This window comes from Phyllobates terribilis, unplaced genomic scaffold, assembly GCF_046119375.1.
Source record: "Phyllobates terribilis strain yellow unplaced genomic scaffold, ASM4611937v1 Scaffold_173__1_contigs__length_4020020, whole genome shotgun sequence".
NCBI classification, from domain to species: Eukaryota; Metazoa; Chordata; class Amphibia; order Anura; family Dendrobatidae; genus Phyllobates; species Phyllobates terribilis.
This window is the reverse complement of record NW_027362933.1, coordinates 3292783-3309562: the sequence shown is the minus strand read 5'-3', so window position 1 is coordinate 3309562 and position 16780 is coordinate 3292783. Positions and strand designations below refer to the sequence as shown.

At 44.9% G+C, this 16780-nt stretch overlaps 1 protein-coding gene across 1 annotated transcript in view; it reads left to right on the top strand.

The window, feature by feature from the left end:
- Nucleotides 1-616, top strand: part of LOC141212402 (trafficking protein particle complex subunit 4-like) — a 95837-nt gene extending 95221 nt beyond the window's left edge. The window contains exon 3 of the mRNA XM_073664938.1: nt 358-616. Within this exon, the coding sequence (XP_073521039.1) occupies nt 358-436 (79 nt within the window). The 3' untranslated portion in view covers nt 437-616. The remainder of the gene's footprint in view (nt 1-357) is intronic.
- Nucleotides 617-16780: the final 16164 nt, after the last annotated feature.

The following is a 16780-nucleotide window of genomic DNA, read 5'->3' as shown; positions in this document are numbered from 1 at the left end:
CCCGCACTAATCCCGAGAACCGGAGCCCTGAAGAGCCCTGTGTACAAGAAGTGGTGTCGACCTTGTGCACTGCCGCTACATTCATTCTTAAGTGATAGGCGAGCGCGGCATTCAGCTGGTCTTCGGCACTCCCATAAGAATGAATGGAGCAGCAGTGCTCATTCACACAGGGCTCTTCAGAGTAATGTTTCTTGGGATGGGTGTGTGTCTCAGCGGTAAAGCCTCTAGTAATCAGGAAGTTATCCCCGATCCCACAGATCCCTAACTTGAGGATATCCCTTGAAGCATTTTCCATTGATAAAGGGGTTTGGGAAAACTAAAAGCAATTTCTCTACATGTTGTACCTGTTTCTTTTAGGTGTGAACTCTTTGACCAGAACTTGAAGTCCGCCCTGGAAGTAGCAGAAAAAGCCGGGACGTACGGACCCAGTTCTTAGCATCTGAAATCAATCTGACCGTACAATAAGCAGGAGCAAGGATCGCCGTTTGTGGGAACCTTAATGGCAGCACGTCTGCAGCGCCCCCTTCAGGAGTTACACCCTGCACTGTCTATGCTTGTATATACTGTAAAATTGGTAACTTATGACTATGGGTTCAATAAGTAAATGTGACCTACGATCTTCGGTGTCTAAGCTGATCTGTCAGTAAGGAACTCTGGGCATTTCGGTTGTCTGAAAATGGTACAATGTACAACACGCCACGTGTGTGATCAGACTTGATGCCAATCATAATAACATTGAACTTGGATTTCTGACCATCTAAGTTTCTGTTTTATGTTCTGTTTTGCGGATGCAGCCTTTCAGACCATCTAAAATATACTTAATGGGAATCTATAGTGGGATCAACCCTCCAAAGCCGTCTATATGGGCATGCGGGTCATAGGATGCTGAATACAATTATACCCTGATATCTGTGATCTGATGTCTTAATCCAGAGAATCCACTAAGATCTGTATCCGGCCCATAGACCTTATTTTAAATGAAAGGGAGCGTTACCCGTGTGAAATATGTAATGACTGACAGTCTGATCTCTCTGTAGAGCTGTGTGTAGTTGCAATTAAAACAGTACAGCAGAACTTAACTTTGTCTCACTACAAACACATTTTCTGCAGCAGTTATCCTCTCATATAGCTGTCGGCTCTGCTGCAGAGCTGTATTTGATTATAATTCACACAGCACAGCAGAGATGAACCTTGTCTCGTTACAAACACATTTGCATCTCTCTTCTCACAGTGCTGATAGCTCTGCTGTACTCCTCCCTCCAGCGCTGGCTGCGGAAGCACACAGGACAACTGCAGCTGCAAATGTATTTGCATTGAGACAAAGTTAATCTCTGCTGTACTGTTAGTTCTGATCTTGCTGCAGAGCTGTGTGTGAGAACAAAGTGTCAGCCCTTACATGTCTCACACTGATAACTCCTATCATTTACAATAAGCTCTGGAGACAGATTCTCATGCAGATCAGTGTCCGGCCTATAGGCTGGAACAGCTCATTTACATATAAGAAAATAATAGATTCTCTGGAATAAGACATCAGATCTCAGGGTATCATTTTATTCAGCTTCCTATGACCTACATGCCCTTATAGACGGCTTAGGAGGGTTGATCCTACTGACAGATTCCCTTTGACATTCCTGGGAATCCATATTGTGTACATAATATTACAACTCTTTGCTGTACTTACATGTATGATATCAGAGTGTAGTTAAAATATCCAGAGGACCCTGGTCTGGTGGCCATGTCAGTAGTCTGTGGCTTCCGGACCAGATACCTGATTAGTAGGACATCATGTGTATGTCATGCCGCAATGATGATGTTGTGTCAGGTTTACTAATCAGAAGAAGCACTGCAAATGCGGGCAGGGGCGGAGGTTTGGTGGCTATGGACTACTGACATGGCTGGTGGACAATCATGGCTGCTCAACTCTAATATTGATGTCACTATTATGCAATAAAATCTGATGTTAATTAGTTTTATTCCTGTGACTGTATCATGTTTTCACTGTGATAATGGCCGATCCTTATCACAGACTTCACTGGAGCTTCTTTTCTGAAGCATCACCTGGAACATGGAGAGGAGCCTTTCAGCGGCCACATTATATTTTACAATTCCTATATTTGCAATACTATGACAGCTAATGGATGTAATGGTGCAGAATCCAGTGTGTGCGTCCTCCAGGTCGGGATTGTAAGCTAAATGCAATTACAGCACTAAGGCGAAAGCCAATGGCTGGAGATGTCTCGCTCACGTCTACAGCAGACTTCACTTATAGTTTTGATGACTTTAGAAACTGGATAGATAAGGAGAACTGCTTGGACAATGGCCAAACGCACAACATTTTTTTATGAGTCTCCATCATTTTTTTTCACCATTTAGATAATAAAAACCTTACACAATCACTAAAATTGTACTGACCTGGAAAATCATGGTAACAAGTCATTTGTACCATAAGATGCCGGCTGTGAAAACAAAACCCAAAATACAGTTTTAAGGTTTTTTTTTTCCTGCAATTTCACCAATTTTTTTAAAGTTTTTTACTATATTGAATGGTAAAATGAAAGGTGTGTTTCAAGACTGCAAGTCAGTATGGCTCCTGGGGAGAAAAAACAAAAAGCACAACAATGAAAAGGGGTTAAAAACATTACACTGTTTCATTTATTTTGCGACTCACTGGCGAACAATTTATAATCTATTATTGGTGTCAGACTGTTTTCTTGTCAACTGGTCTCTACAGGGAGGGCTATTTATATGGATACACCTAAATTACATGGGAATGGTTGGTGATATCAGCTTCCTGTTGTGGCACATTAGTGTATGGGAGGGGGAAAACTTTTCCAGATGGGTGGTGACCATGGCGGCCATTTTGAAGTTGGCCATTGTGGATCCAACTTTATTTTTTTCAATGGGAAGAGGGTCATGTGACACATCAAACTTATTGAGAATTTCATAAAAATACAATGGTGTGCTTGGTTTTAACATAACTTTATTCTTTCATGAGTGTTTTACAAGTTTATGACCACTTATAAAATGTGTTCAAAGTGCTGCCCATTGTGTTGGATTGTCAATGCAACCATCTTTTCCCACTCTTGACACACTGATGGCAATACCTCAGAAGAAATGCTAGCACAGGCTTCCATTATCCGTTGTTTCAGGTGCTGCACATCTCGTATCTTGATGGTATGGTGTGGTATATGGTGTACAAAGATAGTGGGGCCACTCTTCATCAATGGAAACTCAATGCCACTGGATATCTGAAATTGCTACATGATGATGTGTTGCCCTCTTTATGCACTGAAGATGGCACGTTCCCTGAGTTTTTCCAACAAGATGGTGCACCACCACATTATGGGTGTCAGGTCCGAACATTCCTACATGAAGAGTTTCCTGTAAAGTGGATTGGTTGTCATGGGCCAGTGGATTGGTTGTCATGGGCCAGTGGAATGGCCACCAATGTCTCCTGATCTGACATCCCTTAGACTTTTATCTTTGGGGTCATCTGAAGGCAATTGTCTATGCTGTGAAGATACGAGATGTGCAGCATCTAAAACAACGGATACTGGAAGCCTGTGCTAGAATTTCTTCTGAGGTGTTGCCATCAGTGTGTCAAGAGTGGGAGAAGAGGGTTGCATTGACAATCCAACACAATGGGCAGCACTTTGAACACTTTTTATAAATGGTCATAAACTTGTAAAAAACTCATGAAAGAGTAAAGTTACATTAAAACCAAGCACACCTTTGTTTTTCTTTTGAAATTCTCAAGAAGTTTGATGTGTTACATGACCCTCTTCCCATTGAAAAAAAATAAAGTTGGATCCAAAATGTTCGACTTCAAAATGGCCCCCATAGTCACCACTCATCTGGAAAAGTTTTTCCCCTCCCATATACTAATGTGCCACAAACAGGAAGTTGATATCACCAACCATTCCCATTTAATTTAGGTGTATCCATATAAATGCTGAATGTGAGTCCTCAGTGTCCAGGATGCTGCTGTCTATACTAGATCTCATGTATCAGCACATTTTCATTCCTGGAGTGAGTTACCCTTCATGGGTTTTCACTTTATATGCAGCCTGTTTTTTCTACGTACCCTGAAAACATAAATGTATTCACCCTGTAATGTGCTGTGTACAACAACACAACACAGTGCTAGAGAAAATAGCACGGAGGATGACTATTTGTTCTGGTAACAATTATGGCATCCGTGTACACCATCGTGTGACATCATCATACAGATACTGAGAATTACACACACTATGCAGGACAAGAAAAGTGGTATTGTGCAGAGCTTGTGTGCATTTGTATGTGTATATGGGCCCAAGAGGTAAGGGGCCCACCTCTACTGCCAAAGCCTGTGGAATTGTGCATTATGAGGAGCTCTTGTGCTGCCAAGAGCCCAAATATTGTTGTTGCACAGGGGCTAAGTATTTGATACGCTGCTGATTTTGCAAGTTTTCCCACCTACAAAGAATGGAGAGGTCTGCAGTTTTTATCGTAGGTACACTTCATCTGTGAGAGACAGAATCTAAAAATAAAAAACAGAAAATCACATTGTATGATTTTTACATAATTAAATTATATTTTATTGAATGAAATAAGTATTTGATCACCTACAACCCAGCAAGAATTCTGGTTCTCCCAAACCTGTTAGTTTTTCTTTAAGAAGCCCTCCTACTCTGCACTCATTACCTGTATTAACTGCACCTGTTTGAACTCATTACCTGTATAAAAGACACCAGTCCACACAATCAATCACACTCCAACCTCTCCACCATGGCCAAGAGCAAACAGCTATCTAAGGACATCGGGGACAAAATTGTAGACCTGCACAAGGCAATCCCAGTGCTAAAGGAGAATAGGCAAGCAGCTTAGTGAGAAGTCAACAACTGTTGGCACAATTATTAGAAAATGGAAGAAACACATGATGACTGTCAATCTTCCTTGGTCTGGGGCTCCATGCAAGATCTTGCCTTGTGGGGTAAGGATGATTCTGAGAAAGGTCAGGAATCAGCCCAAAACTACAAAGGAGGACCTGGTCAATAACGTAAAGAGAGCTGGGACCACAGTCTCAAGCATTACCGTTAGTACCACTACACCATAATGGATTAAAATCCTGCAGGCACGCAAGGTCCCCCTGCTCACGCCAGCACATATCCAGGCCAGTTTGATGTTCGCCAATGATCATCTGCATGATCCAGAGGAGGCATGGGAGAAGGTCATGTGGTCAGATGAGACCCAAATAGAACCTCTTGGTATCAACTCCACTGCACCATATTGAATGGAGGATGGATGGGGTCATGTTTCACGAGATTTTGGCTAACAACTTCCTTCCCTCAATAAGAGCATTGAAGATGGGTCATGGTTGGGTCTTCCAGCATGACAATGACCCGAAGCGCACAGCCAGGGCAACTAAGGAGTGGCTCCATAAGAAGCATTTCAGTGTCCTGGAGTGGCCTATCCAGTCTCCAGAACTGAACCCAATAGAAAATCTTTGGAGGGAGCTGAAACTCAATGTTGCCCAGCGACAGCCCCGAAACCTGAAAGATCTGGAGAAGATCTGTATGGAGGAGAGGGCCAAAATCCCTGCTGCAGTGCGTGCAAACCTGGTCAAGAACTACAGGAAACGTCTGACCTCTGTAATTGCAAACAAAGGTTTCTGTACCAAATATTAAGTTCTGTTTTTCTTATGTATCAAATACTTATTGAATGCAATAAAATGCAAATTAATTATCTAAAAATCATACAATGAGATTTTCTGGATTTTATTTTTAGATTCTGTCTCTCACAGGTGAAGTGTACCTACGAAAAAAAATACCGACCTCTCCATTCTTTGTAGGTGGGAAAACTTGCAAAATCGACAGTGTATTAACTACTTATTTTCCCTACTGTATGTACAGTATATGTATATATATATATCTGTAAGGAGGCGGTGTTCACACCGTGCAGTAACTGAGGCAGTGACCCAAGCAAGTCCAACATAAGCAGCTTTTATTCAGCAACTCACGGGTAAAGAGAAAGTCCTCCGGTTCGCAGCCGGGTTAACATAAGTCCATAAACAATGGTTGCCGTGGGCAACGGCCGCGCCGGGCCGCTCAGAGCCTGACGGGTGCAGAGCCTTCCCAGGTGTGGGTTCAGCTACACACAGGCCCGCCAAGCTTTCCTGCTATGCGCCTAGCAGGTCCCAACACTGAACACCACTAACCTTAATGCAGGGTTTTTAAAGGACCTGTGGCAAGAGCCACTGGAAAACCCGGGTTGGAGGGAGGAGGCCGCCCCACTGCATCCTTGTAGCCTCCTCCAAGAAATGAAGGCCCTGCCGGGTTTTACTTAATCTGCCTTAGCCACATAGCCTGACCAGGTTAATGCTCACCTTCATTCCTGCAGGTGTGTCTGTGACTGCAAAGCACATCAATGGGTTTAATAGGTCTCTGTACACATTCTGGGGGATATATAACGTCCCTCATATATGATCCCAGTCACTGCCTCACATATGGTAAAAGTTGTTTGGTGGCATATATGTATTATATATATACACTGCTCAAAAAAATAAAGGGAACACTTTAACAACAGAATATAACTCCAAGTAAATCAAACTTCTGTTAAATCAAACTGTCCACTTAGGAACCAACACTGATTGACAATCAATTTCACATGCTGTTGTGCAAATGGAATAGAGAATAGATGGAAATTATTGGCAATTATCAAGACACCCTCAATAAAGGAGTGGTTCTGCAGGTGGGGACCACAGACCGCATCTCAGTACCAATGCTTTCTGGCTGATGTTTTGGTCACTTTTGAATGTTGTTTGTGCTTTCACACTCGTGGTAGCATGAGACGGACTCTACAACCCACAGAAGTTGCTCAGGTAGTGCAGCTCATCCAGGATGGCACATCAATGCGAGCTGTGGCAAGAAGTTTTGCTGTGTCTGTCAGCGTAGTGTCCAGAGGCTGGAGGCGCTACCAGGAGACTGGCCAGTACACCAGGAGATGTGGAGGGGGCCGTAGGAGGGCAACAACTGAGCAGCAGGACTGCTACCTCCACCTTTGTGCAAGGAGGAACAGGAGGAGCACTGCCAGAGCCCTGCAAAATGTACTCCAGCAGGCCACAAATGTGCCAAAACGGTTAGAAACCGACTCTATGAGGGCCCGACGTCCACAGATGGGGGTTGTGCTCACAGCCCAACACCGTGCAGGACGCTTGGCATTTGCCACAGAACACCAGAATTGGCAAAGTCGCCACTGGTGCCCTGTGCTCTTCACAGATGAAAGCAGGTTCACACTGAGCACATGTGACAGACGTGACAGAGTCTGGAGAAGGCGTGGAGAACGATCTGCAGCCTGCAACATCCTTCAGCATGACCGGTTTGGCAGTGGGTCAGTAATGGTGTGGGGTGGCATTTCTTTGGATCACAGCCCTCCATGTGCTCGCCAGAGGTAGCCTGGCTGCCATTAGGTATCGAGATGAGATCCTCAGACCCCTTGTGAGACCATATGCTGGTGCGGTTGGCCTTGGGTTCCTCCTAATGCAGGACAATGCCAGACCTCATGTGGCTGGAGTGTGTCAGCAGTTCCTGCAAGATGAAGGCATTGAAGCTATGGACTGGCCCGTCCGTTCCCCAGAGCTGAATCCGATTGAGCACATCTGGGACATCATGTCTCGCTCCATCCACCAACGTCACGTTGCACCACAGACTGTCCAGGAGTTGGCAGATGCTTTAGTCCAGGTCTGGGAGGAGATCCCACAGAAGACCATCCGCAGCCTCATCAGGAGCATGCCCAGGCGTTGTAGGGAGGTCATACAGGCACGTGGAGGCCACACACAACACTGAGCCTCATTTTGACTTGTTTTAAGGACATTACATCAAAGTTGGATCAGCCTGTAGTGTGTTTTTCCACTTTAATTTTGGGGGTGACTCCAAATCCAGGCCTTTATTGGTTAATAAATTTGATTTCCATTGATGATTTTTGTGTGATTTTGTTGTCAGCACATTCAACTTTGTACAGAACAAAGTATTCAATGAGAATATTTCATTCATTCAGATCTAGGATGTGTTATTTGAGTGTTCCCTTTATGTTTTTGAGCAGTATATATGTATAATATACGTCTATGCACAGGTGCATCTCACTAAGTTAGAATATCATCAAAAAGTTAATTTATTTCAGTTCTTCAAAAAAAAAAGTGAAACTCATATAGAGTTATTACAAACAGTGATCTATTTCACGTGTTTATTTCTGTTAATGTTGATGATTATGGCTTACAGCCAATGAAAACACAAAAGTCATTATCTCAGTAAATTAAAATAATTAACAAAAACACCTGCAAAGGCTTCCTACGTGTTTAAAAAAGTCCCTTAGTCTGTTTCAGTAGGCTCCACAATGATGGGGAAGACTGCTGACTTGACTGATGTCCAGAAGGCAGTCATTGACACACTCCACAAGGTCCCAGATTTCCAATTTTCATTTGGAAATCAAGGTCCCAGAGTCTGGAGGAAGAATGGAGAGGCCACAATCCAAGCTGCTTGAGGTCTAGTGTGAAGTTTCCACAATCAGTGATGGTTTGGGGAGCCATGTCATCTTCTGGTGTAGGTCCACTGTGTTTTATCAAGACCAAAGTCAGCGCAGCCGTCTACCAGGAAATTGTTGAGCACTTCATGCTTCCCTCTGCCGACAAGCTTTTTGGAGATGGAAATTTATTCTCCAGCAGGACTTGGCCCCTGTCCACACTGCCAGAAGCACCAATACCTGGTTTACACACAACAGTATCACTGTGCTTGATTGGCCAGTAAACTCGCCTGACCTTAACCCCATAGAGAATCTATGGAGTATTGTCAAGAGGAAAATGAGACACCAGACCCAACAATGCAGACGAGCTGAAGGCTGCTATCAAAGCCACCTGGGCTTCCATAACACCTCAGCAGTGCCACAGGCTGATCGCCTCCATGCCACGCCACATTGATGCAGTAATTGATGCAAAAGGATCCCCGACCAAGTATTCAGTGCATTTACTGAACATACATTTCAGTCGGACAACATTTCGGATTTTAAAAACATTTTCAATCTGTTGTTATAAAGTATTCTAATTTACTGAGATAATGACTTTTGTGTTTCCATTGGCTGTAAGCCATAATCATCAACATTAACAGAAATAAACACGTGAAATAGATCACTCTGTGTGTAATGACTCTATATAATAGATCACTCTGTGTGTAATGACTCTATATAATATATGAATTTCACTTTTTGAATTGAAGAACTAAAATAAATTAATTTTTTGATCATATTCTAATTTTGTGAGATGCACCTGTGGGGGTCATACAAAATAGTACTAGTTTTTAATGTAGGGTGTACTCATTTTTGCAACAAGTAATTTGAGTAAAACTGAAGATCTGTAGATTGTGAGCCCTCGCGGGCAGGGTCCTCGCTCCTCCTGTATCAGTCGCCAACTTGTATTGTTCAAATTTATTGTAATTATTTGTGCTATGTATATCCCTTTCACATGTAAAGCGCCATGGAAGGAATGGCGCTATAATAATAATAAATAATAATAATTTTGTATTGAAAGTTAAATTATTAACCCTATTTTCATGTTATGGGTCAAAAACATAACATATTTTTCCTAATCCATCCTAAATATCTATGTAATGTATTGTTAGCACTTCAATCTTCTCTCCCTCACCGCCCCCCCAATACACATGTATGACTGTTTCGGCCGAGCGTGCATGTGCTTTCTTTAGGATAATGAGACTCTCCAACCAAAATCAGCAGTTTCAGATAAATTAGCTTTAATGTGAATGGGCACAAGAGAAATGGACTTTTTCTGAGATGAATCTTAATTTTCTACCGTACATTATTTTATATATTTTTCATTCACCTATGGGGTCTATGTACAGGGGGAGCCTGGTGCCGAATGGCCCCATCCCCTGCTCATGCCGTATATGTACAGTATAAGATGATTTATAAGGAGCAGACTCACAAGCTGAGCCCGCTCTATATCCACTGGGTGCCGGCTGTTCTACACCTGCTGCAATTCAAGCTAGCTCAGTTTAACCCCTTAGACTCCAAAGTGACCAGCAACTAAGCAGTTAGACAGGAGGCCTCTGTCATCTCCAGCAGGTTGCTTAATAGCTGCCGGGGGCCAATGGGAGATTCCAATTCGGACCTTTGCTATTAGGTCTGAGGGTCTCTATGTATGCCCCTGTATGACCTGATTATTTTCCTGTGGGTTAAGCAGGTGGACTAACAAGATCTGTGTCCTCCCAGTATTCTTCTCTCTGCATATCATACCAGAAGTATCCATCTTCATACATGCCATTTTCTGAAAATCATATTTATCTGTTTTCTAAATGTTTTTATTTTGGATCATCATTAAACAAATGAATGGGAAATTTGTATTAAAGTAACTGATTGGCTGCAGTGGTCACCCAATGGCCTTTGCTAGAAGAGGAAGCCAGGAGATTGGTGGAGGACTCTGGCAGCAGTACCGAGGAGCAGCTGGGGTCTGTAGGTGAGTTTGTGTTTTGCTTTATTTCAGGACCACCGTGAGAAACCGGTTCTGCAGTGGCTGAGGTTTCTATAGGGAATAATGCGCAGATTAATATAAATGACAAAATGATTCTTATTCCTAGGTGTCTATTATTCTTACAATGTATGCATGTCATTTGTTTTGTTGTATGTGTGTATATAGAGGACATATAACAGATTGGACAGTCAGCCATTATGACAGCGCGTTGTTGCTCTCACATGTGATGTCACAATGACATAGAATGCTGTGAGGTTATACAATCTCTGCGCACGGTGACATCAGCGCCATTTTCAGAGTTGATGTACTTGCAGAGACTCCACTTTGGTCTTGGAAGCACGAGCTAGATTGTTCTGTACGTCTAGTATTTACTTCCACAGCTTCTTACTGTTATTTGGGCGCTATAACATCTGCGCCATCAGAGAACTTAGTTCTTTTACATTTCACCATCTCAGCCCCGGGTAACCAAGCCATGACTTCCCGGGAGCTTCATCAGCTAAATGCTGACAACGACACATGGATGAGCCGACCTGAAAATCAGGGTAAGTGACAGAATATTCCGCCTTATAGGGGCTTTTCTGAGAGTTTTCCCTGGGGTAAGATGTTTTATAACACACAGTGTGTCCTCCACCCTCCATTCATATTCCTTGGGGCCGATCAGGGCCAGTTTTGGACAAAGTGGGACCATGGGAAAAAGTTAAAACTGGGGCCCCAAATGCTAACATATTTGCACCCCTGCTTTGTGATGTCTTAAGAGAAGGGATACTGAAACTGAGCAGGATTATGTAGTCCAAAAATGAAATAATTTTTGCTTCTCTCCCTGAATCCCGAAGCATCAGCTGGTTCTATCCCTTTGGCCAAAAAGTGGTTTTTTTTAAATTTAGCATAATAATAGTAATCTTTTTCTTTATAGGTCAGGCCATAATCCTCCACCATCGATTAAGATCTTCTCAAAGGGATGAGAGAAGGCTAATCAGCAATGATGGACATCAGGCAGACCCCACTGCCGTCACCGCGAGTGGGAGATGGGCCAGAGCTCCTCTGCGGCAGACAGCACAAGAGAGCAGGGAAAGAAGCCGCTCGCCATTAAGACCGGTCCCTGCAGAACCCTCCAGACCCAGGGAGCTTCCAGCGCCAAGCCGATCTGCAGTACAGCTACACCAGGACAACCGTCTGGTTGACCTCATCATTCAGCTGCAGGGAATGGGAATGGTGACATCTCGGCCACAGATGCAGCCACCATCCCCACCTGCACAGTATAATCTGGTTAATATTCTACAGCGAAGGCAAGCTCTGCGAGCTAGGAACTTTCCAACAAGGAATATAACATCTCAGGAGGAGGCCGAATCTTGTGCCATCTGTATAATGGATTATGAGATTGGAGAGGAAGTGGTAGTTCTGCCATGCAATCATTCCTACCATCACGGTTGCATCTCTACATGGCTCCACTCCAACCCTCGCTGCCCCCTATGCCGTAGTCACTGCTTCCTTTGAAGCTTCAGAACATCTTAAAGATTCAAGGAATGAGATAAGATTGTGGCAGTGATACTGGAAGAGACCATGAGTCCATTCAGCAGCTATCTAATGGCAGCAGTGTTGTCAGCGCTGCTCCCCTGGACTCCATTGCCTGATTGTTCTGTTAGGGCTTACCTGGTGAGGTGGGTTCACTAAGTCAAGGTGAGCACAAGGACTGAAGGCGATGGCACATGGTACAGACACGGATGTCGCCAGACATTACATCCACTGGCAAAATATTCATTCAAATAAATATCATTTGCCATCTTTATGTCCGGCTGTTACTCTTTACTGTATAGAATTAGGTTACACATCTGAATACTGGGTACGGTGCTGGGTTCTGTTGGACTGTAAAGGTATGTTCACACAATGTCATATACATGCAGATTCTGCCTGAAACCCGCCTGAAAAAGAGCTTGATAAACGGCAAATATAATGAATATATACACAGCAAAGTCAAAACGCCTTGCTGAGAATATGTCCCGTCTTTTGTCACTTCTTTTAACCACTTCAGATTTCAACAGCAGTGAAGAGGCTAAAAGACGTGACCGGGCCATTCTTCAGACGGAGCCACTATCTTAGGTATAAAAGTAAAGAAAAAGGACATTGACAGCAAAGCCGCCACAGAAATGACAAGAAAGACGGCAAAGAAGTCGCTTCAGGAAACACGCCGCCATTGTTTTCCTGAAGTGTCATCTGCTTCAAAAATGATGCGGATATTTTGGCTTCTAAAAAATGTTGTTTGATGGGTCACACAACATTTCAGGTGGGTCAGTAGACATACCCCCAGTATTTTGTACACCTTATTTGGAGGGCAGCCTGCATCTTCTATACTTATATAGTGGACCTCAGGTCGCTGTACAGGGGCTTGCACCCAATATTTCACAGTGCAGCTGTTACTGTCTTTTCCTACCTAGCTATATACTGTCGTTGTCTTACGGTGTGTCACTGCCATGCACCGTCCATGACGGGCTGGCCGACGTCAGCTGCCGGCCTCTGATTGGCCTTTTGCATGGATTGTAGTGCAGGGAGCCAGTTGGTCTCGGAGACACATCCCACCTATAGCTTTTTATATACAGTATGAACCCCCTATAGCTTGTTATATACAGTATGAGCCCCCATAGCTTGTTATATACAGTATGAGCCCCCCTATGGCTTCTTACATACAGTACGAGACCCCCATAGCTGGTTATATACAGTATGAGCCCCCATAGCTGGTTATATACAGTATGAGCCCCCTATAGCTTGCTATATACAGTATGAGCCCCCATACCGTGTTATATACAGTATGAGCCCCACTATGGCTTCTCACTTACAGTATGAGACCTCCATAGCTGGTTATATACAGTATGAGCCCCCCTATGGCTTCTTACATACAGTATGAGACCCCCATAGCTGGTTATATACAGTATGATCCCCCCATAGCTTGTTATATACAGCATGAGCCCCCATAGCGTGTTATATACAGTATGAGCCCCCTATAGCGTGTTATATACAGTATGAGCCCCCATAGCTGGTTATATACAGTATGAGCCCCCATATCTGGTTATATACATTATGAGCCCCTCACAGCTGGTTATATACAGTATGAGCCCCCTATAGCTTGTTATATACAGTATGAGCCGCCATAGCTGGTTATATACAGTATTTGCCCCCCATAGCTGGTTATATACAGTATGAGCCCCCATAGCTGGTTATATACAATATGAGCCCCCCACAGCTGGTTATATACAATATGAGCACCCCATAGCTGGTTATATACACTATGAGCCCCTCACAGCTGGTTATATACAGTATGAGCCCCCATAGCTGGTTATATACAGTATGAGCCCCCTATAGCTTGTTATATACAGTATGAGCCGCCATAGCTGGTTATATACAGTATTTGCCCCCCATAGCTGGTTATATACAGTATGAGCCCCCATAGCTGGTTATATACAGTATGAGCCCCCCACAGCTGCTTATATACAATATGAGCACCCCATAGCTGGTTATATACAATATGAGCCGCCCATAGCTGGTTATATTTAGTATGAGCCCCCATAGATGGATATATATATATATAGTTAAAAAAATAAACACAACACATACTCACCTCGCTCCCGTACCCCAGACGCTGTGCTCCAGATGGTACCCGGAGCCATTCCTGCTCTGCCTGACGTCATGAGGCAGGGCGGGCCCAGCATCTGCGCGCGATGGTGACAATATGCGGCCGCTGCGGGCGGCTGGGTCGTGACATGAGTGGGAAAATAGACGCGCCCGGCTGCCCGCGCTGTGTATGCTGAGTCCGCTCTGCCTGACGTCATGCGGCAGGGGGGGCTCAGCATCATTCAAGCCGCCTGCTGCCGCGGGCCCGCAGCGGTAACTTAAATAACACATGGGATTGCCAATTATAATGGGGGAAATTCATGGACCCCCCGGAGCCTCAGGCGAGTTCCAGTTATGTATCACCACATATGAGAACTCTCAGGTAAGGTGGGCTGCATTGTAAACCATGTAATCGTATGTGCACATGGCAAGTACCTGGATCACTAAGTACGGTAATCCCCAAACAGATACCTGCGTCACTCCCATGCTCTCCATGCAAATGCCTGGATGACGACCTCAATCTCTGCTCCACACACAATTATACAGGAGAACTTCAGCTCTATTTATGGGCCTGTAATGGAGAATTTTTTACCTTAGGGAGACAAAAAAAAACAAAACTCAAAAGTAACGTGCTGACAATATGACCCGCCCCTGCTGACAAATTGACCCGCCCCTGCTGACAAATTGACCCGCCCCTGCTGACAAATTGACCCGCCCCTCTTGACAAATTGACCCGCCCCTGCTGACAAATTGACCCGCCCCTCTTGACAAATTGACCTGCCCCTGCTGACAAATTGACCTGCCCCTGATGACAAATTGACCCGCCCCTGCTGACAAATTGACCTGCCCCTGCTGACAAATTGACCTGCCCCTGCTGACAAATTGACCCGCCCCTTCTGACAAATTGACCCGCCCCTGCTGACAAATTGACCCGCCCCTTCTGACAAATTGACCCGCCCCTGCTGACAAATTGACCCGCCCCTCCTGACAAATTGACCTGCCCCTGCTGACAAATTGACCCGCCCCTGCTGACAAATTGACCCGCCCCTCCTGACAAATTGACCCGCCCCTTCTGACAAATTGACCCACCCCTCCTGACAAATTGACCCGCCCCTCCTGACAAATTGACCGGCCCCTGCTGAATATTTAGGCATTGGAGGGCGGGTGCATAAGACGGCAGGGGGCGGCGCCACCATGAAGGAGTTAAAAAACTAATATTAATTTTCCCCTGCTTCACCACTGGACCAAATATCAGTATCATGGTTTCTGTTTGGAGAGGATGGCAGGGGAAAGATGGTGGAGGTTCAGGAGTCGCCCGTGTGCTGCATGGGCGGAGGAGCAATGAGTATCTTCCTGCTACCGCAGGAAACAATGAATCTTAGAGGACAGGTAAAGGACCTGTGAGGATGTCATGCCCATGTGACTCATATAGGAGGAGCCATCATCCCATGCAAGTTTGCAGGAAGTGAAGTGGGGGGTTCATGGTGTGTAGGCTGTATATGGGGGGTGCAGTCTGTATGAGGGGTACATGGAGTTTAGGCTGTATATGGGAGGTACATGGAGTGCAGGTTGTATATGGGGGGGTGAAGGCTGTATATGTGGGTACATGGCGTGCAGGCTGTATATGGGGGTACATGGAGTGCAGGCTGTATATGGGGGGTGCAGGCTGTATATGGGGGTACATGGTGTGCAGGCTGTATATGGGGGGTGCAGGCTGTATATGGGGGTACATGGTGTGCAAGCTGTATATGGGGGGTGCAGGCTGTATATGGGGGTACATGGTGTGCAGGCTGTATATGGGGCATGCAGGCTGTATATGGGGTGCAGGCTGTATATGGGGGGTGCAGGCTGTATGAGGGGTACATGGAGTTTAGGCTGTACATGGGAGGTACATGGAGTGCAGGTTGTATATGGGGGGGTGCAGGCTGTATATGTGGGTACATGGAGTGCAGGCTGTATATGGGGGTGCAGGCTGTATATGGGGGGTACATGGAGTGCAGGCTGTATATGGGGGTGCAGGCTGTATATGGGGGTACATGGTGTACAGGCTGTATATGGGGGGTGCAGGCTGTATATGGGGAGTACATGGAGTGCAGGCTGTATATGGGGGTGCAGGCTGTATATGGGGGTACATGGTGTGCAGGCTGTATATGGCTGGTGCAGGCTGTATATGGGGGTACATGGTGTGCAGGCTATATATGGGGCGTGCAGGCTGTATGAGGGGTACATGGGGTGCAGGCTGTATATGAGGGGTTGATCACTCCCTGAGGAAGCTGAGTGACCGAGCGGGAGGCGGCGGCAGCAGCATCGACAGCATGAACCCGTGTTAGTAATTTTCCCTATTTATTTAATGAGGACTTATACCACTTATGCCATAGCCTCTTCACATTCATTTGCCACTGTTGCTTCAGTAAGGCTAAGTGCCCACGATGCAGAAATGCTGCTGATTTTTTCTGCATTTCCCTGGCAGCAAAAACGCATGCGGATTTTACATGCGTTTTTCCTGCCAGGTAGAAGCGTTTGTCGAGCGTTTTTGCATGCATTTCCGCATGCGGGTTATGAAGCGCTTTTCCAAGCGATTTAGCATCACTTGGAAAAGTACTTGACAACTTGGTCACGCTACATATATATATATATATATATATATATATATATATGTATATA